At 32.1% G+C, this 13,458-nt stretch overlaps 5 protein-coding genes and 1 non-coding gene across 6 annotated transcripts; 2 read left to right on the forward strand and 4 right to left on the reverse strand.

Annotated features, from left to right (window-relative positions):
• Positions 1–3: 3 nt before the first annotated feature.
• HST2 (histone deacetylase HST2) lies at positions 4–1,008 on the reverse strand (the record flags this gene model as incomplete). The annotated part of the gene is made up of 1 exon (XM_046078315.1): positions 4–1,008. The coding sequence occupies one exon, from the start codon at positions 1,006–1,008 to the stop codon at positions 4–6; it is 1,005 nt and encodes a 334-aa protein (XP_045937020.1).
• Positions 1,009–1,247: 239 nt separating this feature from the next.
• Positions 1,248–1,321, reverse strand: SCDLUD_000704. Its single transcript has one exon. It is a non-coding gene; the product is annotated as a tRNA-Asn (tRNA).
• A 423-nt stretch (positions 1,322–1,744) lies between these two features.
• On the reverse strand, positions 1,745–5,137 carry SCDLUD_000705 (uncharacterized protein; the record flags this gene model as incomplete). Its single annotated transcript, XM_046081521.1, has 1 exon — positions 1,745–5,137. One exon carries the CDS (start codon positions 5,135–5,137, stop codon positions 1,745–1,747), a length of 3,393 nt encoding a protein of 1,130 aa, XP_045937021.1.
• A 2,661-nt stretch (positions 5,138–7,798) lies between these two features.
• On the forward strand, positions 7,799–10,750 carry RQC2 (Rqc2p; the record flags this gene model as incomplete). Its single annotated transcript, XM_046081289.1, has 1 exon — positions 7,799–10,750. The coding sequence occupies one exon, from the start codon at positions 7,799–7,801 to the stop codon at positions 10,748–10,750; it is 2,952 nt and encodes a 983-aa protein (XP_045937022.1).
• A 128-nt stretch (positions 10,751–10,878) lies between these two features.
• RET3 (coatomer subunit zeta) lies at positions 10,879–11,505 on the reverse strand (the record flags this gene model as incomplete). Its single annotated transcript, XM_046081290.1, has 1 exon — positions 10,879–11,505. The coding sequence occupies one exon, from the start codon at positions 11,503–11,505 to the stop codon at positions 10,879–10,881; it is 627 nt and encodes a 208-aa protein (XP_045937023.1).
• A 741-nt stretch (positions 11,506–12,246) lies between these two features.
• On the forward strand, positions 12,247–13,191 carry JID1 (Jid1p; the record flags this gene model as incomplete). Its single annotated transcript, XM_046081291.1, has 1 exon — positions 12,247–13,191. One exon carries the CDS (start codon positions 12,247–12,249, stop codon positions 13,189–13,191), a length of 945 nt encoding a protein of 314 aa, XP_045937024.1.
• Between the last annotated feature and the right edge of the window lie 267 nt (positions 13,192–13,458).

Genomic DNA, 13,458 nt, shown 5'->3' on the forward strand with positions numbered 1-13,458 from the left:
TTTTCACCTATTAACGGTATCAGATTGTAATTCTATATTGTTGTGTTTTGCTGAGTCTCGTTGCGTCAAAGGAGTAATATTGACCTCATCTAAAGTTAAATTCTTTTCAATGTCAGCGGCTAATTCTTCCAAAGCATCAGCTTTAACGTCATCTGATCCGGAAATTAATTTTTCCAAATCTTCAAGCCAGCCAAGCTCACGCGCCAACTCTTCCACAACAGAATCACAATTTTCCAGTATTACAATATCGGAATCTCTAGGCTCCTTTTTAAAATTCCCAACTAACTCTTTATTAACTAGTGATCTCGTCGCCATTTCGGGTACAGCCGCTGCAGAGGAACAAAAGGGATATACAGCCAAAGAAGTTCCGGCAAAAATAACAATATAATCATCTGAGTTCTTTTCAAGTAATTTTCTGTCATAATCTAATGAAGTGAAAAACGAAGAAGGCAAATTCTCGCCAAAAAACACAATGTTAGGCTTGATCAACCCATCAACACATTTCCTACATTTTGCAAAATCGTGTTTTCCAGGACCTTCTTCGAAGTTGGTGACTTTTTCCTTGAAAATCTCAAGCTCATATCTTTCGTTACAATTGATACAATGATTGGAAGCAAAGGAACCATGTGCTTCAATAATCTTTTCCCCAGAAATACCTGCCTCCCTCTCCAAGGTATCTATATTTTGGGTATAAACCCTGTGCAATCTATTTTTATCTTCCATTAATTTCATGAAATAATGAAACTTGGAGGGTTTGAAGTTGCCCGGATACAGCTCCTTAGCTAAAATGTAAAAAGGTACCGGATTATTTTTAAAAAAATCTATATCAAATACGGCCTCTGCATAGGGCAAATTTAACTTTGATAAATTATGGTACAAACCAGTTTTTGGAGATCTAAAATCTGGGATTCCACAACTAGTGGAAATTCCTGCTCCAACCATGAATATAACTTTAGAATTAGGATTTTCTTTTAAAATGGAGGAGAGTTGTTTGATAGATTTTTTCATAGTGGATGAAGGAAAGGGAAAAGTATACTTAACTTATGTGAGTGTTTAATGTCTTGTTAGTAACTAGCCAAGAAATGTTTATTTATTAATTGAAGTTTGCTTGAAAGACAGATATGTCAAGTAGGAGGGGGGAAGGGGAAAGAGGGTACAGTGAGTTAGAATATATGTCAAGAAGTTAGAATATGCCAAGGGAAAAAAATAGAAAAAAAAAAAAAAGGAAAAAATTCAATTCAGATATCCGACCCCAGAGAGGATTGAACTCTCGATCTTGCGATTAACAGTCGCACGCCTTAACCAGCTTGGCCATGGAGTCACAGTAACTGTGGATTATCGTAAGCGTAACTCAGGATTAGTCGTAATAATTACGGGTTCGGATTATGGTAATTAATTTCTTGTTCTATTTAGGTCTTTACATATTATAATAATAATATATAATAAAGATTATTTAAAACTATAACTTAAATACTTTTGATGAATAACTTGATAATAAATCATCTCTTTATATATGATTTATTTTCACATTTATATTTGACGTTCATATTAATCTTTTCCAACATTTCGTTGTTGTGTTATCTTAGTAGTGATTTCATGATCTGCTTTGAATGAGCGTAGCACTTTTGAGGTTGACTTATTTATTACTTTACTTCTTGCGGTGGACATTCTTTATTACTTTACTTCTTGAGGTTGACATTCTTTATTACTTTATATGTTGGTTGTAATATGCGTTTACTTGATTTCATATTACGACATCCTCCTCCTCCGAAACTGAGTGTCTCCAGAGTTGTTTAAAGTTTGACAATAAGGCTGTCTTCCTATAGTCAGGTAATTTGTTAAAAATCCTAAGTGGTATTTCTACAGATAGAGTTGGATCAACATCGCTGAACTTTGCATACAGCTTAGTCTTATCCTCTGTGATTCCAATTACACTAACTATTTCGGTTAATCTAAATTCCATTTCTTTTTCAGTTCTTGGCGGATGTTTTGGGTACCTGTCTGGGTCATGTTTGAATTCTTTCAACCATTCAATGTTAATTACTCTATGTGTCTTTTTAGTACTTGGTAAATCTATTTCATAGGCGTTATCATTAATTTTCTTTACTACCTTGAAAGGTCCTAAATATATCGGTTGTATCTTCCAGTATTTGCCTTTGACGAAGTATGCGTCTCTGTGTACTAATACATGTTGTCCTGGTTCTAATATAATTTGTATTCTCTTATTGTTCTTGGCTGCTTCATTGTTTTCAGCGTTTGCAGCTAAAAAATCTTTTGTTCGCAATTCTATTGCTTTCAATTTCTTGGCTAATTCGACTGCGGAGTCATTTTGTGCTGAACTCTCCCCCTCCGTAAATATTTGTGGTTTATTAGGAATATAACCCAAATCAACTTCAAACGGAGCAGCTCGAATACTAGATAAATAAGTCGAATTGTAACAAAATTCTAAAATGGGCAAAAAATTATCCCATTGTTGGTGATGTACGGAGCAATAGCTTTTTAACATACGACCTAAGACTTGAATAACTCTTTCAGTTTGTCCATCTGTTTGAGGATGGTTACTACTTGACATTTTTAATTGAATTCCTAATCGTTTCACTAATTCTTTGTATGCAGTGCTCATCATTCTAATATCCTTGTCTGAGGTAATAAATCGGGGAAATCCGTGGTAAGCAAAAACGTGTTTAAATAGTAAATTAATAAGTTCAATGGAACCTGTAGTGGACTTGCATGGTATAAAGTGGCATCGTTTCGAGAATCTGTCTACGACAATTAAAATAAAGTCATTCTGACGAAAAGTAAGTGGTAGTCCTGAAGCGAAGTCGATAGTAATATGTGACCATCGTCCTTTTGGAACATCTAAAGATTGTAGTAAACCTTGTGAGGCTCGTCGGTGTTGCTTCATAACTTGGCAGTTGTAACAATGTGCTACGTAATCTTGTATATTCGAATATAAACTAGGCCAATAATAGTCTTTTGCAATTTTATGAAAAGTGATATCGGCTCCAAAGTGTCCTCCTAATATAGCATTGTCATGATAGTACTCTAACACTGAATTTCTTGCTTTTTGTGGTACACATAGTCTGTCTTTGTAATATAAGAAATTGTCTTTGTCTATTGTATATGCTTCTTGAAATTGTCTTGATGAAGTCCATTTTTTCTGATATTTCTTGAATAAATGTAAATCCATTCCTTCTGTGTTCACATTATCTATATGTTTCATTCCGTGCAAAACTGCAGCACACCAGGGGTCATTCTCATAAAGTTCAAGCCATGATTTTGCATCAATGGTATCTACTTCTAAGCTTTTACTGTCTCGTGATAGTGTGTCAGCAATATGGTTCATTGTACCTTTTAGGTATGTCAAAGTGAAGTCGTATTCACTTAGCATGTCTAACCAGCGGGAAATTCTTCTTGACGGTTCTTTCTTATTTTGTAATGATAAAAGTGAAATATGGTCTGTTCTTAATTCAAAATGGTTTCCATGTAGTAAATATCGGAAATGATTTAGTGCTTCAATTATTGCTAATAATTCTAATTCTCCAGGTGGGTAATTCTTTTGTGCACCTTGTAAGCTTTTACTGAAGTATCCAATAACTCCAATTAGCTTGTTGTTTTCTAATTTTTCTAATACGGCTCCAAGTCCATCATACGAGGCATCGGTAGTTAGTCTCATGTAACATTTGGGTGTATACGGGACTAATATTGGTGGTGAGCCTAGTGCTTTCTTTAAAGTCTCAACGCTTTGTGTTTGTTCGTCTGACCATTCAGTCTTCTTTGCTGTAAATTCAACTAGTGGCTTAGCTAGATGACTACATCGTGGTATAAACCTTCTGTAAAAATTAATCATTCCTAAGAATCTCTGAACACTCTTAATATCTTGGGTAACTACTAAGCTCTTAATAGCATCGGTTTTTCCTTGTAATGGTCTGATACCATCACTACTAATTTCGTGTCCTAAAAATACTACTTTTCTTTGTGCAAAATAACATTTTGATCTTTTTGCAACTAAACCATGATCTTTTAGTCTTTGTAATACTGTTTCTAAGTGTTTCCAATGTTCTTCTGTATTATCACTGTGTATTAGAATATCATCTAAATAAATACAAACAAATTTTAAATCTCTGAATATGTCACTCATTAATCTTGTAAATGTTGAAGGTGCATTTCGTAAACCAAAAGGCATAACAGTAAATTGATACTTTCCAAATGGGGTGACAAAACTAGTCAAGGGTTTGTGTTCCTTTTTCATTGGAATTTGGTAATATCCATTTAATAGATCTAAGGTTGTGAATATTTTCGAAGATCCTAGTTTGGCAAATATAGTGTCTAATAATGGTAGGGGAAACAAGTCTGGTTCTGTATTTTTATTCAACATTCTGTAGTCAACACATAATCTGTAATCTCCAGATTTCTTCTTTACCATGATTATGGGTGAAGCTATTGGGGCTTTGGATTCTTCTATGTATCCATCTGACAATAAGCTATCAACCATTTTCCTTGCTTCTTCTTCAAGCTTGGGTGTACTTCTGTAAGGTTGCATTTTTGGAAGTCTCTCGGGATCCTTTAGTATTATTTCATGGTGTACATTTACCAATTTATGTGTTTCAGGTAATAATTTAGTACCTACAATATCTCTAAACTTTTTCCTAAGCCATTCTGGAATAAAGTTCCATGTTTTATTTTCCTTTGTTTCAATCGTTACCTCTAATAACTCGTTCAACTGTTCTTTGTCCTCAGTTTCTATGTTCAACAGTTCAGGGTTTGTTTCAAGTATGGGGTTTCCGACAATAACCTTGTTGTTAATTGTGTCTAAAATATACGCATCTATTTTATATTCTTTGTCGTTAATTGTAAAACGTACTGTTGTAGCTTTGTTCGTACCTTCTTTGGTTCCTTTAATCGCTCCACTTATACTCTGAAAGGGCGCTTTGGAAACTTCTAATCCAATTATCTCTACTAGATTTCGGCTAATTACACTTGTTGGGGCTCCTGTATCCATCAGGACCGTTGCTAATGTTGCATTGTTCAATAACAATTCTACTTCCCTCCTCCTTCCAATTTTAGGAGTTTTCATAATTAAGGGGTATATACGAGAGTTTTTTCTTTCTTTGAGTCTTTCTCTCATTCTGTCCATAACTTCATCCCTATCGTCTATTTCTACGATTGGATTCGTGTCTTTTTCTATTCCTGCCGTACTGAGTTGTTCATCTGTACCGGTTTCTATTCCTTCAGCTTTTGTGTCGTTCGTAGCTGGTAATTGCGAGTTAGCATCGTAAAACACTTCTTCCTCGTCTTCGTTATAATATTGTTCAAATTTTCCTAATTCTTCAGGATCAGCGTAGGCAAATTCTACGTGACCTTGGTATAAACTTTTTATACTATTTGGTTCTGGTCTTTGCAACGATTGGTTGTAATTATTATTATTATTTTTTTTTCTTTTTTTGTAGTAATTTTTTATTGTTTTTGTAGTTTTCTTGTTGTTTTTTCTCTTTTTTTGTAAATCTAGCGATGGTTTTTCTATTTTTCTGTGTGTTTAAACAGTTTAGTTCAATATCTCTGAGGCGTGGGAGAACTCGCGTTTCTCTTTTGACTCTTTGGACATTTAGAAGCGTAGTGTCCTGAATCACCACATTCATAACATAATCCTTTATTTCTACATAAGCTTTCGAGGCGATTTTTCCAATAATCGTTATTCGAGTTGGACTTGTTGAAATTACGACGGTTTCTGTTATTGTAATCCCAACGTTCTGAGTTGTTGTAATTACGACGTCCTGAACTACTATTACGGTTCATATATTTGGATTGCATGGCATCGATTTCCATGGCATCCGGATCATTGCTTGTTGATGTTGGTGTATCATACCAATTTACATTATTCGTTTTAGATCCTAAGTTGTCAGCTCTCCAGGCCATCTCTTCGGCTTCTCTCAAGGTTTGCGGGTCACGAATTCTCAATTCTCTACAAATGTCCTTTTTTAACCCAGCGATGAAAGTTACAATTAGGGCTTTTTCTGAGACAAAGTCGATAGGCAATAACAATCTAGTTTTCTCGAACTTGTCAGTGTATTCCATAACACTCTTGGTCTGTCTCATTTTATTTAAATCAAGGTACATTTGGTAAGGGTCAATAGCGACAAAAAAATGTTCTTTCAACTTAGCAACAACAGTTTCGTAGGGTACGTCTGTTAAGTCTGCTCTTCGGTATGCGTTTCTAAACCACGAGGCAGCATCACCATCCAAGTTTTCAGCTAAAAAACAAATTTTCTCCTGATTTGAAGAAATACGCCTAGTTACAAAACGAATTTCAACAGCATCTAAGAATTGGAGTAATGTGTGAACATCACGGCTTCCTGCGAAAGGGTTTAACCTAACACCATCAGTATTGTTACTCATCGTTAATCTTATTTCTTTTGATCGTTTTCTATTTTAGCGGCGCTACCAGATATCGTAAGCGTAACTCAGGATTAGTCGTAATAATTACGGGTTCGGATTATGGTAATTAATTTCTTGTTCTATTTAGGTCTTTACATATTATAATAATAATATATAATAAAGATTATTTAAAACTATAACTTAAATACTTTTGATGAATAACTTGATAATAAATCATCTCTTTATATATGATTTATTTTCACATTTATATTTGACGTTCATATTAATCTTTTCCAACATTTCGTTGTTGTGTTATCTTAGTAGTGATTTCATGATCTGCTTTGAATGAGCGTAGCACTTTTGAGGTTGACTTATTTATTACTTTACTTCTTGCGGTGGACATTCTTTATTACTTTACTTCTTGCGGTTGACATTCTTTATTACTTTATATGTTGGTTGTAATATGCGTTTACTTGATTTCATATTACGACAGTGGACTGATGTAGGTATAACTCACTACTACTCGTGGTAGTTATGGGTTCGGCTTATTAGTAATTAATTTTTTGATCTATTTAGGTCTTTATATATAATAATAATAATAATAATAATATATATATGATAATAGTAAAGGTTATTTATCATGATCAACAAGCATTACTAGTACTACACCACTAATCAAGTTACAGCAGAACCGACAACGCGAATAGTAGAGATAAGAATGAGAGCTAGAACAAATAAGAAATTAATTACCAAAAATTTGAACCCGTAATTACTATGAGTAGTCCTGAGTTACGCTTACAATAGTAAGGTATATCCCAGATCCCAGAGAGAGTATATTATGAGGCAGGATTAGTAAACCAATTTAATACTTTACTATATATTACCAAGACAGATGTTATAGTATGTTGGCTGATCCTTCTTATATACTTTTAGGTAATAAGCTACGATTGATATATTTCCAATTAAGTTCATAATCATTTCTTTATATATGATTTAGTTTCATATTGTTTCCATATATAATTTGTATTTTTTTTTTTTTTTTTTTTTTTTTTTTTTTGCTTTCTTTCATTCTTTCTTTCTTTTTTTTTTCAGCACGTGATTATTGCCCTTTAGACGAGTTTCGTGTTTTCAGAGATTCGTAATTTGTCATTCTTTTTTACATTCTGTACGAATTATGACAAACACAAATCCACTTCGTAAGATGAATAAATTTGGTCACTTTGTAATTCATTATTATCAAATCCATTATTGGGGGGGTTTTTTTTTTTTCCACTTCAAATGAAAATTACGAGTACTTTTTCTTTTTCTTTTTCTTTTTCTTTTTCTTTTTCTTTTTCACATTTAATTCCCTCTGCTCAATATTTCGATAAAATAATCTTAAATATATACCATTCACTACCTAATCTAACCAACCAAATCAACCATGAAGGAAAGATTTTCGGGGTTAGATATTCCATTGATAACCAAAGAGTTACAAAATAGTATAACTGGGTATAGATTGACCAATATCTACAATATTGGTGATTCAACGAGACAGTTTTTATTGAAATTTAATAAACCCGATTCAAAATTTAACGTAATTGTTGATTGTGGATTTAAAATATACGTTACACAATTTACAAGACCTATTCCACCGCAACCATCAGGATTTGTCGTTAAACTAAGAAAACATTTAAAAAGTAAGAGGTTGACTTCGGTCAGACAAATCGGGAAAGATAGAATAATTGTGTTTACATTTTCTGATGGATTATATCATTTGGTTTTTGAATTTTTCAGCAAAGGGAATGTTATTTTGCTAGACTCTGAAAGAAAAGTTTTATTTACACAGAGAATTGTGGATGACCATGAATGCAATGTTGGAGATGTTTATCAACTTTTAAGTGATATAATTATAGGGAAGGAGGAAACAGAAGATAAGAAATTTACTGCAAATGTTATTTTGAGCTGGATCGATGATATGGAATTAAAATTGCAAAAGCAGCAAAAGGCATCATGTGATTCTAAAGTGAAAATACCATCTATTCATAAGTTATTGTTTTTGAATGCGCCATACTTGTCTTCAGAACTAATTTTAAAGTACTTGAAATTGAATCACATAGAAGCTTCTGATCCGTGCTTGAAATTTAAAGGCGATGTTGAGAAATTAGCTTCTGTTTTAAATGAAACTGAAGCTGAGGTGAAAACTTTATTGACTACAAACAATGATGATTTTAAGGGATATATTGTTTGCAAAAAAAATCCCTTGTTTAGACAAGATGTAGACTCCCCTGAATTGGAGTATCTGTATGATCGTTTTGAGCCCTTTAAACCTATTTTAAGAGACGAAGATACTGCTGAGAACAGTATTTGGAAAATCGAAGAAGTTCCAGGGCCTTATAATATGACTGTTGATAAATTTTTTAGTACTATTGAGTCATCTAGGTACGAGTTAAAAATTCAGCAACAGGAGCAACACGCTGCGAAAGTTATTGAAAATGCCAAGCGTGCTAATGACACAAGAATACAGAAATTTGTTGATAATCAAAAGTTGAGCGAACTTAAAGGAAGTGTTATAATTAATAATTCTGACTTGGTCGAGAGTTGTAAGGGGGCAGTGTTGAGTCTGGTTGATCAGCAAATGGATTGGAATGCGATTGAGCAATTGATTAAGAGTGAAAAGGCCAAGAAAAACCCAATTGCCATGTTGATTAAATTACCGTTAGATTTGAAAAACAATAAGATTAATATTTTATTACCAAATATTGATGCTGAGAGTGAAACTGAGCTTGATTCTGACACTGATGATGAGACATTAAACAAAAAAGATAATGCAAGCGGCTCCATTGAAGTCAATATTGATTTAGAATTATCGGCTTTTGCAAATGCTTCTCGATATTTTAATATAAAAAAGGAGAATAGGACCAAGCAGAGTAAAATTGAAAAAAACCAAAAGATGGCATTGAAAAACATTGAAAGGAAAGTTACCAAGGACTTACATCACAAATTGAAAGAACAACATGATGTATTAAAAAGACTCAGGAATCCTTATTTCTTTGAAAAGTATTATTGGTTTATATCTACCGAAGGGTATTTGGTTATGATGGGTAAAAGTGACCAAGAAACTGATCAGATATATAGTAAATATATCACCGATGAAGACATCTATATTACGTGTAACGATGTGGGAAGTGCTAAAAGAGCACCCCGAGCTTTTATTATCAATCATACTAAAGATGAGGCTATTCCGCCAAACACTTTGATGCAGGCAGGTGTTTTGATTATTTCAGCTAGTGATGCTTGGTCTAAAAAAGTTAGTGGAGTTGCTTCTTGGTGGTGTAAATGTAAAAACATTTCTAAATTTGACCCACATGATAAAAATCGTGTTTTGGAAAGCGGTAGTTTTTCGATTTTGGATGAGGGGGGAAAGGGGTATTTGGCTCCTGTTCAAATGGTTATGGGTTTGGCGTTTATGTGGAAAGTAAAAACACACGAAAGTGATGGTATTTACATAAAGGAGGAAGATGGCATTCAAGAGGCGGATGAAGAAGACAAAGGAACACAGGACTTGCACGTAGCCCAAGAGAAAGAACAAATTAATACAAATAAACATCATGCTGAAGAACTTGAGGAGGGAAAAAGCTTTGCTGGAAGTGATAAACCTGAAATTGGAGAGTATAAAAATAATGCATACTTGCCTTCACCTTCTAAATCGGACTCAACTACTTTAGCTGCTACTGAAGTTTTAGAATTAAATAAGAATGTTCGGGGTAAACGAGGCAAATTGAAGAAGATACAAAAAAAATATGCAGATCAAGATGAGGAGGAGAAAATGTTAAGATTGGATGCTTTAGGTACTTTAAAGGGAATTGCAAAAGAACAAGAAAAAATGAATGATAAACTTCAGAGGGAACATAAAAGAGAAATGAAAAAAGAAGTAAGAAGTAAGAAATTACAATTACAGGCATTAAGATTCACAGAAAATGAAAAAGTCACGGTTTTCTATGACAAAATATTTGCTGAATTAAAGCCTAAGTTGGAAAACCCAAATGATTTAGAAAACTTGGAATCGATTATACCTGTGTTCGCACCATGGTCTGCGTTAAATAAATATAAATATAAAGTCAAAATTTTACCAGGCACAGGAAAAAAATTGAAAAGTATTAACGAGATTTTGAGTTATTTCCTAAAGAGAAAAGTTGATCCAAATAGTACAGACAAGGATGTGGATTGGGAAAAGGAGCATGAATTAATTAAACAACTTAAGGATACCGAATTGTTGCCATTATTGTGTGTTGACAAAATTAAAATTAATATTCCCTCAGCAAACAATGGACAAAAGGGTAATAATGGCACTGGTATTGGTAAGAATTCAAAGAAAAATAAGAAAAAAAAATAGATTGTTTTGTTTTTTTTTTTTTTTTTTTATTTTAACTTTTTGCTCATCTGTTTAATGTATTTTTACTTTTATATATTATATTTAATTCAATTAAAGTATTTTCCAAACAAAAATTACTTTTTTCATTATTATAAACCCTGCTGCAATCTTTCAGCTAATTTACTTTTAGCGAACCCCCAAGCACTTAATAACCCTTTCTCACTTAAATCGATATTAATATGTGCAGAATCTTTGGTGGGTGGTGAAGTAACTCTTGAAGCAATAGTGGCACCATCATATTCTAATACAATTCCATCATCAATGCTTTCATCAATAGCCAAACAACACATATCAAAGTGTTCCTGGATGTTATTTTTGTCAAGTCCATTATCTAAAATTAATTCTAAAGCATCTTTAATACCATCAAAAGTCAATTGTAATAGACATTCATTAACTTCTAAATCAGAACTAACTAGATATAATGAAACGTCAGCATATTCCTTATATATGATTATCTTATCTTCGAATATAATTATGTCTGAATCGGTTTTGTGTGTTTTTTTGAATAAATTTTTTTCAAAAGTTATTTGTTTTTTCAAATTCGTTTGTAAACCAGTGTTATATTCTTCTTCATCTTCTCCATTGGTATTATTCTTTTTTGTGATAATAGAATCCTTATTACTGAATGGTGGATTAAAATATTTAGTATAAATTCTATTACCCTTGCTATCTAGAATCAAATAAGAACTAACAGTGTATAAAGTTGGAGTGGTCATATTCTTTCTTTTTTTTTTTTTTTTTTTTTTTTTGTTTCAGGATTCGTATCTGATTTTAATTTTTTGACAGGATATTTATAATGGTGTTCTATTGATAATGTATAAATATGTGATCTATTTTTAAAAAAAATTTTTTTTTTCTTTTTTGTAAATAGACTCTTTTTTCAATAGAATTGGATCAATCGAGAAAGGTTAATGCATAACATTTTTTTAAAGTTCAACAGAAGAAGAAAAAATAGAAAAATAGAAAAATGGAAAAATAGAAAATAAAAAAGGAAGCAAGCAAAAAGTGGACAACAAACAAAAGAAAATAAAAAAAATATACATGTAAAATAAAAGCGTAATAAATTTCTGTTTAAAAGGCTTTTCAAATATATTAACTTTGCAATAATTTTTTGTTTTTTTTTTTTATTTTACTATCAAAAAAGAAAAAAAAAAAAATAAAAACAATTTCCAATTTAGCCGTAATCCGATATCTCGTGCGTGCGAATTAAAAAGAAAAACAAAAAACAAAAAAAAAAAAGTGATTGAGACCGAAGAATATGTGTTTACCCGGATAATACACATAAGAATAATAATGTGATAGCAAAAACCATTTAATTTCTATAACTATACGCATAAAGCAATAAATTTAATAAATATTATCGGGTTTTATTATTAATGAAGACATATCACTTTAACAAACAAAAAAAACAAAAAAAACAAAAATAATAAAAAACTATTTAATCCTATACATACAATATGAGTCTTCAGAAGAATATACATATATTCCCCAGATTACCATACTCGTTATTACTGAACAAATACTATCACTCTTCTAATGGTTTGTTTAAAGCCATTTCATTGGCCTCAAAAAGAAACTATGCTAATATCTCTAACAATAATAAAAACAATGTATTCCATGAAGAAGACTGGGCCAATCAAACTAATCCTAGTCCATACACTATTCTAAATCTATCGCAAGCTACTTTCGATAAAAACCTTTTAAAACAACGATATTATCAACTGTGCAAGATTTACCATCCAGATATAAACACCAAAATTATTGCTAAAGACAGCCATATTAAAAAAAATGGCAAAGATTACTATTTAAATGAAGAACAAAAATTACTTAGGTTTAAAATGATCAACGATGCATATGAGATTTTAAAAACCCCTTCAAAAAAAGCTAACTATGATAAATACGGTTTAGGTTGGATTTATGGTAACACTGACGTGTCCACCATTAATAATGGTTTCCACACTAATGGTTTCCATGCTAATGGTTTTGCTTCACAAAGATTTCGCGAAGAAACTATGAAAAATTCTGCTTATTGGAACGCAGGCACATGGGAAGAGATTCACAGAGCAAGGGCTGCCAATGGCAACCCTGCTTTGGATGGTGAAAATTTTAACATCTGGACATTTTTATGGATTTCAGTGGGTCTTTTTATTGCAGTGGAACTGGCTACTTTTTTAAATAAAGTGGAGGATACTTTGGTTGCTAAAAAAGATATGCATGATGCAAGTGAATACGATTTACTTTGTGCCTACACAAACTATGGGTTAGCTACTGACAAATGGAGTAGGTTAAGAAGATTCCTATGGTTCAGAGCCTTTGGGATGTATTCTTCCAAAGAAGATTTAGACAGAGAGTCTAAATTGAATGAGTCTATGATTGAGAATTTAAAACAAAAATCAAATTGATCAGACGGATTATTAATATTTAATATATTCAAAAAAAAAAAAAAAAAAAAAAAAAAAGAAAATAGGGCTATGGCTAGGAGCCAAATGAATGAATTATACATGTATTTTTTTTCTTCTATATATATATTTATTTATTTTTATATTATTTTAAAGTTATTATTCTATGACATTACCAATATGATTCGGATAAGAAAAAAGAGGAGACGGTTAAACACTTTTATTATATACATATTGTAATTTTATTTTTTTTTTATACAGTTAGTGATA

Source organism: Saccharomycodes ludwigii, chromosome I (genome assembly GCF_020623625.1).
Source record: "Saccharomycodes ludwigii strain NBRC 1722 chromosome I, whole genome shotgun sequence".
Lineage (NCBI taxonomy): Eukaryota > Fungi > Ascomycota > Saccharomycetes > Saccharomycodales > Saccharomycodaceae > Saccharomycodes > Saccharomycodes ludwigii.